Below are 11,826 nucleotides of genomic sequence, written 5' to 3' on the forward strand. Positions count from 1 at the left end.
ATTAGTGATTCATGTCCTGTTATCCTCACCAGTAGACAAATGTGACCTTTTTATGAGCACATATATTAATGTGCAACATAAACTGCGTTTTATCATGCTCAACAGTGTGATAAACTTTACATGAAAGAGAACAATGACTGAGTGGTACTGCACTGAAATCTTACTGTAGATGTCTATCTCTGCACCACCACACCCCTCTAAACTGATGCAGCATCGACAGTGGCCTGCAAAGCTATTGATGTCAGGAGCAAAGACAAGCGCATACACCAACAGCCACACTACTGTAGCCTCGTTTTGTCACTCTTCTTTAACTACAGAGAAAAACCATGGTAAAAAATAACAAAACTTTGCACCTACATGCTCAAATGCACACTCAGCAGTCCTCTACTTTTTTGGGGAGTTCACATGTAAAATTTGCAGAATAATAAGAATTCTGTTTGAGTGTGAGCGAGCGCAATGTGTGTGTGTTGATATTTTGGTGTGCCAGCGTAGGATGTGAGGCAGCGAGGGCAGGGAGGAGAGAGGATAATGATCCTGCTGATAATGGAGGAGTGGAATCTGGTAAATGAGGCTGGATATGCACAGTGCTGCAGGCTGTTCCTTTACTGCCAGTGTCTCTCTCTCTCTCACTCACTCACTCATTCACTCACTCACTCACTTACTCTCTCACACACACACACACACACACACACACACACACACAAACACAGATCTCACAGCTCTTGAGGTATGCAGTATGTGCAAAATCTTGTCACATTCAAATGAATGGCAGTACACTTACCTCTTTACTTCCCGTGTGCCTGTATGTGTGAATACCTGAATTTCAGAGCGAGGCTGAGAGCAGGAGCACTATTAATAAAACATTGTCACCACTAGTACTGCTTTATAAGGAGGCAGAGCTTGTTTCATGAGAGGAAGAAGCAGTTTTTACCCTTGTCTCTAAATTCAGGTGTGATTTTTAAGTTAATGAGCTGCAGCAGAGTTTTTGTTGTTAAATTTTGGAAACAGGAAGCACCTGATGTGATAGTATCATGTTTTGTTCCAAAATGAGCTATCTATTGTTTGTGGATAAATACTACCCACAGCTTTTTACATATAAAAAAAAATTAAAACAAAACAAATAGTATTCAGTGGATTACATACCTACCAACATTGCTGTTGCAGTTTAAACAGTACGTCCACTGCATAAAAACCCCCACTAACATCTGGCTTTTGTATGTAATGGGAAAGGTTAAAATCAGCATTCATATGCAGGTCAAATGATTCTGCAGTAGTCACAGGTATTTATTGGCTCTACCTCTGGTCAGATGTGATGGAAACACAACATCTGCGTGAGCACATTTAGCCCCTTTATCAGAGGATACAATAACGTGCCCTGCAAAATACTGTCCATCTCAGCTGACGCAGTGCTTAAACGTTGATCCAAATTAGCCTTCATTAATTATAAAAGAGGGACTGAATAAGTTACAGATGTGTATTAAGGTCAGGTTTTCACTGGCCTCCATGCTGCTTTTTACTATTTACTAACCTGGTCTCTGGCCTTTGCGTGATGTCAAATGTCACACAATATTAAAAAAGAAAACATCAAGGCATAATCATCTGCTGTGAAGCTGTTTGCACAGCTCTGGTCTACGGGCAATGAGAAAGAGGTCTATTGCCTATTTTTGGCGGGTTTTATTTTGTTTCAATAATGCTGTGTACACACGATAATCTTAAGCTTGGTTGGAAAGGGGAATCGGACTGATATCCAGTGTTCCTTCTTTTCATCCATGTTTTCAAAAAAAAAGTAATTAAAATATCCTATATGTCTTACATTGCAGAAGTCCTACTTTAATGTCTGAATGAGGAAAGACAATAAGTATTAGTTCATGCTTATCAGTGTTCATCAGTAAATTGTGTCCTGTACCCATCAGCTGAATGACCCACTTTCAGTAAAGAAATCTTACTGTCTTCAGAGTAAAGACTGACACGTGGTAGCTAATCTGTCTTTGATTACCTCTGCAAAGCCCCAATCAATAGATACCAGAGCTAAGATGATTCGTAATTGCATCAATCTGCTGCTCTTAATATCACCACTGTCCCCAATCAGACCTTAATGATCAATTATGGCCGTGTTGCCGGGAGAGTGGAGATCGATGAGATAATGTGGTGGTTGTGGGATCGGAGCAGATGGAAATGCACTCTTGGAATGAAAAAAGGGAGAAAACAGAGAGAAAGAGAGAGAATAAGAACAGAAAGCAAATCCAAAAGATAGAAAGATGCACTGAAACCATTTTTTTCTGCCTGAATGTAACCCTGGAGAGAGATAATTGTCGAGTCCTCTCTGGTCGTCAAATACAACACCTTGGTTTGGCAGTCGGACCAAACCAGTCACACAAAGCATTAGCATCTGACAACCTGGAAGTGAGTATGATGATATACTTCACTTTCATACATTACATACATCACTTTTAATGCCATATACAGCACAGGAAAACATCATGATGTTGATTTTTTAAATGAAATATATTATAATGTATAACTCATTCTTCTCTGCTCAAAGCATAAGTGAATGCAGCAGCTGTTAAGCTTTAACTCTTTAGCTTGCTGTAAGACTATTCAATGAGTATTTTATAACAAATGTTGTATAGCATCAGTGCAGACATTGGAGTGCGGTGCTGGGAGTAAAACCCTAGTCATGGCACCTAAAGGGTTTGATTCAGCATTGTTTACAATTAGCACATTTAATTAGTATCATCAGTGTCTCAATCTAATGGCTTTTTTTCCTGCATATTTTGTCAACAAAATATGGATTAACCTGCCATTCCAGTAACACAAGTTGAAACTGAATTTTGAAAAAAAACAAAAGGAGAAAATCTTTCCAGTATATATATATAGAAGGCGAGCTGGAAAAACCCAGCAGCTTGTTCACAAGTCTGACGTAATCCTGAAACACTTTAATATTTAATTTAACTGTCATGAAATTAAAAGGTTCAAGGAGAAGAGGTAGAGACAGAAGAGAGATACAGCAAGAGAGAAAGAATGAGAGATAGAGGGTTCTAGATAAGCCACTAAAAAAAACAAAACGGCAGCTCACGTCTCTATTTAATTACAAATATGCTGATAATGGGTTATTATCTTTGAAAGGAGAGGCCCTTGACTACCATTATGAGTGGGAAAGAGAAGGAGGTGTTTGCTGATTGAAAGCGTCCTCTACACAACAACATCAAGAGTCCCTGTGGCTCAACAATTTGGATCAGATTTTCTAAATCTGCATCCTTTAAAATCCAGATTATGTGTTTTTTGTCATTCTTGTTTGGTGTTTTGTTTTGAAAAACAAAAAAAACCTCCCAGGGCTTAGATGCATTCTTACTCGCAGTTTTATTAAACCTGGACTACTCCCTGCTGTTAGTCTGCTAGGCTGTCTTGCCAGAGCAGAACAGTGACCCCCTGTGGTTTTTATTATAAAATGCAAACACAACATGACTTCACTTTGGAACAAGAGCTGCCATCACTTGTAAATAACAGTTCTACAAATATCTAGATAAGCATAGTGCAAATTCTTATAGTGCAACTGATACAGTATTCGCTTGAAATGTCTTTTCTCGGCCGTTCATGTATGAAAGAACATGCTCCAGGGGTTTGACTAATTAAAACTCAGTGTGCGTGTAGTACTACCCTGATCCACTTCATCACATCACACACATCACGTCCAGTATGTCACATGGCCATAATGTGTATTACACACCTCACAGATCGTATGGCATGACGTGTCCCAGGCGTGAAAGGGCCCGTGTTTGACTTGACATGCCGCTGGCAGGTGATTAGCAGAGAGTCAGACCTCGTTGCCTCTCCATCAGACATTATGCCACTGAAGGCTCCATCTCCATAATGCATAATTATAAGAGTCATATGAATGTCCTTCACATGTCTGCAGGCATTTACAAAGAAACCGAGAGCTGGAGTGCATAGACAGAAAAGGCTAATATTGATTTTTGGTTGCAGTCACAAGTGGATGTAAATTCTGTAGCTTCTAGATCTACAGCCAGACTCGCCACATAAGGTGCTGTTGGAGTGGTGAGAGGGCACTAATGATTCTGTCAATCAGAACCTTGGCTGGTGTGTCACCGCATGTCTTCTAACATCCCACCAGGGCTGTCACTACATCCGGCCCACCTCAGACACAGCAGAAACCCAGCACCCCCACACCTGCACAGCTAGCATACAGTACATCTTATCTAGGTGAGCGATAATGATGAGAGGGATTATGTCAATTAAATCTGCAGTACACAGATCCAGCATTACTCAAGAGGAATAAGAAAGATTAAAAAACCCACTTGTAGGCTGCCTCTTCAATCAATTTACACCTAATGAATGAAGAAAATGACTAAACATGTGAATTGCCTCCATGAGGCTTCAATAAACCTAAACTAATTCAAGAGAATCCTTAATCGCCGGACCTAGGCTTTCTGCATTGTCCCTGGTATTACAGTAACAGGATTGTAAAAGCATTGGCTGCAGCTACACCCATCCTCTAGTGACAAAGAAACTGGTGGGGGTTAGAATTAATTTCGAAAGCCTTATGTTGCATTTGCATAATTACCATAAATCATCACAGGGATGTTCTGGTCCACGGTGGAAGAGAAGTGAGGAAAAGCTATTGGGAATGTCATTTCTTGGAGGGGTGACAGTGTGCAGTAGACCACTGTGTTGATAGCTGGCATTGTAATGATTAAGAATAATCTCATGGTCCTTTATATAATGTCAAGTACACAGCAGGGCATGTCCTCAAGTTAAGAGAAGTGAAGGTCTGTACAGAACCCAAGCACATAATTTGCAGTATCAAAAAACAACAACAACAACAACAACAACAACAACAACAACAACAATAATAATAATAATAATAATAATAATAATAATGTGATGACTGCTACTGACTTACTTAGTGGTTTACTATTTAGGACTTAGACTAGGCCATGGCCACGGTGACATCACCCATTGGTTTGTAGACTGTAAATCTAAAGCCTTGAGTTCTGCATTTTGGCCATCGCCATCCTGTTTTTTTGGAGCCAGAATTGAACATATTTGGATGAGAGGTTAAAGCTGTGAAGGAGTGAAGGGTGGATGTGACTCACAGACTTCGTCTGCCTCACAGACAGCCTCAGTCAAGCCACCTAGACCTTAAATATGCGTTAACTTTAGGCCTTAATAAAATGTAAATAGTTAAGTAAAAACCCTTGTAATGTCTGATTGCCATACACCTTTTGTCCTCTGGAGTCATTCTGACCCTACCCTGTTTTGACTGTTATTTAAAGCATGTTGTATAAATTTTCAATCAATTCTGTGTTACACCTTTAGTCTTAAATCAGTCCAACCCATTACCACACTTCTTTCCCTTGGTTCTGGAATGTAGGGCCAATAGACCTTGTTTACATAAGTATAACAACATATTTTGATGGCAAAATATTTCATTTGGTGTCAGATTGGCCCCAAGGACAACACAAGGGTTATTTAAATATTACAGTTGCCATGAACGTTGAAATAAGCCACAGAAACCAAAACTGTTTTTTTGTACCAGGCTGTAAACACATTTAATTCAGCTATAACATTGGGATTTTTTAACACTGGAGTCTATGGGGATTCACTCTGTTTTGGAGCCAGCTCTAGTGGCTATTAGTGGTTACTGCAGTTTATGGCACTTCTGCACTGGCTTCATTTTTCAGCCTCGGAGTTTGCCACTTGTCAAATGTGGGCCATGGGGTATATAGTGGAGGAGCCAATGGCCCCTTTCCTACTTCCTACCACCTTACTCCGACCCCCTGTGCTCGGACAATATCCATCTTCAAACTCAACCCATATTGGGATCTCAGCTACACACCAGTTAAGTTTTGTGATTGCATCGTGCACAGTTGTGACGCTACAGACATAAAAACACCAGGCAAAAAACTCAAAACTTCTTCTGTGATAGCTCCTGCTACACATTGTCGCAGCTGGTAATAAACTCAATAATATTAAATAAAGACTAAACACAAACAGAGCATGGCATTAAAGAACTCCCTACTCTATTGGTTAACTAATTGAAGACTGAGCTGTCTTTGTCTACCTATCAGTGAATGGTCAACCATGAGGTTAATGTACAGTACATACAGCAGAATGGGGGCACAGTGAGCCTGAGGGAGAGTCATTCACACAATAATAATACTGAAGCCTTAGTGTAATAACCATTTCACTGGGGTGACACAATATGTGACCTTTCCTGCTTTCTTCCATCTATAGTAATGAAAGGTTAGCTTGTACAGTGAATAGAAAAAAACTGTAAGGATTAAAAGTATGCGAGCTCAGTGACAGGGGCCCAATTTGGACCCTGTATTGGATTAGATGGATGAAAATGAATGTGAGGGGTTGAATGCTTTGACAAAGGGTGCAGCCTGTGCAGGCTACTGGCTCAATAATCTGCTGAATGCTTTGTGTGATGATGACTTTAAGTGAGCCAAAGAAAAGTCAGTGGGTTATTCCAGGACAACTCCACGCAGACCTAGTAAGTAAACCTGGAGACCTTAACAGGTGTTGAAACACACCTCTTATCTCTGTGTAGTCAACTGCTGCTTTATGTACCTGCACTGTACACAAAGAGCAGACATACAGTAACTGCACGGAAATTCCCCAAACTTTGCCTAATCTCTTTTTATCTCTCTTGCCAAGCTTCTATAGCTGCTGCTGCTGCTGCTGCTGCTGCTGCTGCAGCTGCGTGACCTGATAAAGCCAAGAGAACAGTAGGTGGGTTTGCAAGTGATAAAGAGACAGAGACTGAAACAGAGAGTGAGAGCCAGAAGGATGCAGAGAGGAAAGCACGATGTAAGAGATGAGAAAAAAAGAGAAAGACATTAAATATGAAAGGCAAAGGCAAAAATAAACTATGACATGACAGAAAAGAGGAGGAGGAGGGGGACATTAAGAGAGCGTTGATGGAAAGGGCAGAAAAGGAGAGGCTTGACAGCTGGCAGACGGGGGAAGGCGGTGCTGCTCTGCTCAGCCCAGTCTCACTGCACCTCAGCAGGCCAGATGGACTAACCTGCCCCTGCATGCCCTTCACCAGCAAAAACACACACATTATATACATGCAGGAAAACACATTTTGAAAAAGTCAACAATTTCATTATATATTCCAAACCTTAATCTAAAATGTTTTACGCTTTACATGGTCAGGCTTCCTAATATCTCTCTGATTTGCTTGTAAGAGTAAAAGTGCTGTTAGTTTGACATTAGAAGTGCCTAAACAGTAACAGATTTAATGTAAATTGAATACATTTGTTTTTAGCCACACATTCCAGTAGTCTGGTTCAACTATTTTATTTTATTTTACTTTATTTTGTTCTATTTTATTATTTTATGTCATTGTGTTGCTTTTACTTATGTGCTGGCCTCTTTTGTTGGTCTATTTGTCTTATTTTATTTTACCTTATTAATATTATTATATTTTTTAAATTTAAACATTTGTTATCAGTTCTGACTCTCATGACTTTGAATCCTTTATTGTTTTTTATTATTATTATTTTTTAAAATTTCGCATTACAATGGGTTTAAACCTGAAGAAACCCTTTGTAACATATTCAAATACACACAGCAGGCATCACAAACTAGGGTTATATTATTTTGCGATCTTGAGGTTGTTGCTTTCAAAAATGTCAACATGCATGTCTGCTACAGCTGGTACAATCAACAGGAATCATCCATGAAGAGCAAAAAATACATCGTAAAGCACTGTGATACAGGATCTCCCTCTAGTGTCAAAACTCAGGTACTACAAAATAGATTACATTTCAGCACCAAGGCAGTGGACAGCTCCCATTCCCAAACTACAGCCCACCAGTATGCCAAGAAGCAAAACAAGAAACTGGACTTTTCTGTCAAACCCAGGATTAAAACAAAGAATTCAAAATCAGAAAAACATCTTATTTAGCTTTGGATCATCTCAAGATGTTTGTTTTCGTCCTCATTGCTCAAGTAATTTAGTGGCAATGCTGCTAGAGAAAACATTCGGCCAGTCCCCAAACACTATTGATTGATGTCTGGTTATAAAAATACATCTATCATCTAGACAGTCTGAAATTAAAGCTGTAGTGGCCTGTGTGTCCATGTGCCTGTGTGTTTGTGTTAGTGTGCTCACTCTCCCTTGTGTGTGTGCATGTGTGTGTACTTGTAGGTGGTCGGGGGGCAGTGTGTTGACGTGGTGCAGTATTATGAAACAATAAAATGTAGACAGCTGATTCATATCTGGGCATAAAAGCCAGAGTTTTGTTAGGTTCCTCTTTAATGAAACCTATAATTTCTGCCTCCCTCTGTGGTGTTGCTATGGAGCAGAGGGATCGATCATAAAGAGAGATATCCAGAGCTGCTCTATTTTGCTGGATTGCCATGGCAATGAGTGAGCTGAGTTACAGTGTAAGAGATCGCTTCCACAATAAAGAGTCGCATGTCAACTATATTTCAGTCATTTACTGCTGATAACATTACAGTCATCCCTGCTGAAAACGTAAGGGTGAAAAAATAACTTATTTACTGAAACACAAAAAGACCTGGTTATGTCTTAGTACACTATACACACACGAATGATTGCACACATGCTGCAGTGTCATGCAGCACAGTTTTGTCAAAGACTGATGATATGGGCACAGAGGTTACAAATTCAATCACTTTAGAGATGGCAGCCACATCACAGAGTCTCCCTTCTTGCACATGTGTGCATCTGTGAACGTCTATCTCTTGCCTCGTGTGGAGTGTAAAACTATCGCTGGGTCCAAACAAACAAAAGTGTTTGAAATTCAAACAGGGTGGAGCTGTCACATCCTGTAAATGCATTACTTTACAGAGAGGACAATCACATAAAAACACAAAAAGGGAGTGAAAGACAAAGCGGATGATGCAAGAGAGTCAGGATTATATAGCACATAAATGGTAAACTGATTTGCATTTATATGGCACCTTTCTAGAATTTCAACCTCTCAAAGTGCTTTAACACCACATGCCACTTCACCGAGGCAACCACAGTCTTTGTAAATATATCTACAAGAAGTAATGCACTAAAATTTGAAATATATAGCCCACAATGTTGGGAGTAACAAAGGAAGTAGTTGTGTGAGGACGTAGGTTGGGGTGGTAATTGGTAGCAAATCACAGGACCTTTACTTACATCACCTTACTTTACATTAAATATGTACAGGGTTTTCCAAAACATTCATATATTTGTGGCGGCCAACCACTATTAAAATAACTGCTACAACAAATGCATTTTCTATTTTTGGAGCTGGGCCATTCATTAGGAGCACTGATGAAACAAATACACCATTCTGTTATTATTTGGTTATCCACTGCACCACTCTCTCTGAGAACAAAGCATACTCTGAGCAAAGATAGAGCGGCAGAATGTCAGGCGCATTAAAAGTGAAACTCAGCTTTGAACGAGTCAACAGATCAATAACATTCCCTACAAGTCACAAACTGCTGCTGAGGAAAAAAAGACGTCATGGACAGCTCCGCCTACGCTGCATTCACAGACTCGCAAAAACTTAAGGATTTATAAAGGGGAAACTGAATGATACAAAGGGACACACACAACTTTAAAGAGAGAAAAAACAAAAAAAAGGAGATAACATCTTTCATGGGGCACTAATTTGTTAGATATCATAGGACCCATTGTATAAGGATAGGGTCCCACCTGCCGATTAGTTCCACATTCACACACATTTACACACCAAAGCAATCAGGGGCAATTACAGGCTCAGCATTTTGCCCAAGGATCTTTAGAATAGCTCTACCTCCAGCGCCACAGCTAAAGATATTATTTGGACGGTTGCGATCAATCAGGTGAAGAAAAAAAATTTAACAATCCTGAACCGGTGTGGGAAGAGAAGCTGTTTTCCACAGAGGAGAGTGAACCAACATCTGTTTTTCATCTTCCTTTCCTCTACTGCTCACCTCTATCTCCCCTGACCTCTGGCACACGCACACACGCTCGCACACACACATACACACACACTGCTCTCAGTGATGATCGTCTGCCTTTGTCGGAAGCTCTGAGTCACTGAGCTAAGCATTTCCTGGCCCTCCCAAAGGACCTCAACCACAATCACTATTTACAATGTGTGTGTCGAGAATGTAGACTGCTTTCTGACTTTATTCATAACCGTCTTGACCTGAATACTGACCAGTCGGCCGCTCACTTTACCTGTTGCCGTAAAGCCACAGTCTCTGAAGAGAGTGCACATTTATTCCAGTTGCTCACCACTCTGGATTCTCTTCACTCATCACCCATCTGACCTCCTTTTATCCACAAGAATCCAAATCAAACAGTCTTCTTCTGTGTGAAAAGCTTTTCTCTGTAGCAATTGTGTGGACAAGTACCACCTAAGTGTGCTCATACACAGAACTCTCCCAGCTGTCTCGGAGATTTAACCTGCCTGTTGACTTCAGGCTCAGAGATTAGTTGAGAAGTGTACACACACTTGCTATTCAGCCAGAAGACGACAGGCGACGTCAGTATAGAATTATAATGACCAGAACAGACGCAGTGGAGAAAATCCTGGGGATTTATCGTTGGCTGGTTAAATGAAAGGAAGATGTGTTGAATGAGAATAGCTGTTGCACTGATTTTCATTCTCAGTGTGATGAGAGAAAGTGTGTGTATGTCAGACCAAACCCTTGTATATTTATTCTCTGCTCCCAGAGAATAGGCTGGCTGTGAGTCTGCATACTGAAGAAATTATCAAAGTGATACTGCCCCCTTCTGGACAGGAATAGAATTATACACACTGTATAATATTCTCCACATAAGGCAGCACAAAGCACCCCAACTGCAACATACTTATAACACAAGTCTGCGCATGCAAGCCTTATCACTAAAACAGCTGTGTCCATTAGCAATCCTCTACTGTCCGAGCAGGGACACAAATCCTCACACACACAGCCTCACACACACAACCTTCATGACACACCGTCAGTCACAGTGTTGTTCGACTGCCTTGAATTTGTAATAGAAAACATGTCTGACATAGGCATGACTTACCGGGGTGCTGCCATCTGACAGGGTCGTCATGCTGATTGACATACTCATTTTGTCGGAGGAAGAGAGGGAGGGCGGGGAGGGGCTCCTCTTTTCTGCTTCCTGTCTCTGGAGGAAGTCTCGCCAGGCCCGCTGGATACTACGTGAGGTGATAAAGAGACAACATATAAACACAGGCACAGGTGATCATTTTAGCTCTAAGATATCACACGATGCTCAACTGCAAAAATGTTGACACTAAAGGAGCATTGTGTATATTTAGTGGTATCAAGCAGTGAGGATTGCAGCTGCTTCTCCCATGCATCACGCATGAACACTCGGTTATGATTCAGCGTTCAGGTTTTTATTGAAAGCCGAATTATCCACAGAGGTCTCTTCCTCTCCAAAACAAGCAGACCAGGATATTAATACCAGTAAAAAACAAAGAATAATGTTACAAATCAGTTTTTCTCTGATGATGTTTAGCTCATCATGAAAGGCCGCTAACTTCATTAGCCAATGCGAAAATGCTAATGTCCCTACCTAGACTAATTTGGTTTGTCCATTTCAGGCTACAGAGGTTTTCAGGTGATTATACAAGCATGCACACACACACACAAGCACACACACACACACATATATATCTTCATTGTATTATGCTCCCTTTCTGCCAATATATCCCCCTAAATCCTCCAAACTTATTCTTTAAAGTAGAGAACTCCCCTGAGAATCAGTCCATTTAAGAGGTGGATTTTCTCAAATATTTAGGCATTGTCAGAATTAATCACAAAGTTAATGCATTTTTTTCC

The 11,826-nt window shown here is 40.5% G+C and overlaps 1 protein-coding gene across 3 annotated transcripts in view; it reads right to left on the reverse strand.

Moving 5' to 3' along the window:
• The window catches only part of schip1 (schwannomin interacting protein 1), a 272,051-nt gene that overhangs the window by 176,174 nt on the left and 84,051 nt on the right, over window positions 1-11,826 (reverse strand). For all 3 annotated transcript variants that reach the window (XM_088078994.1, XM_042486621.2, XM_088078993.1), the window contains exon 8: window positions 11,042-11,177. In XM_088078994.1, the coding sequence (XP_087935120.1) occupies window positions 11,042-11,177 (136 nt within the window). The remainder of the gene's footprint in view (window positions 1-11,041; window positions 11,178-11,826) is intronic.

The sequence above is a fragment of the Plectropomus leopardus genome, chromosome 6 (genome assembly GCF_026936395.1).
Source record: "Plectropomus leopardus strain MGB_pleo_1.0 chromosome 6, ASM2693639v1, whole genome shotgun sequence".
NCBI lineage: Eukaryota > Metazoa > Chordata > Actinopteri > Perciformes > Serranidae > Plectropomus > Plectropomus leopardus.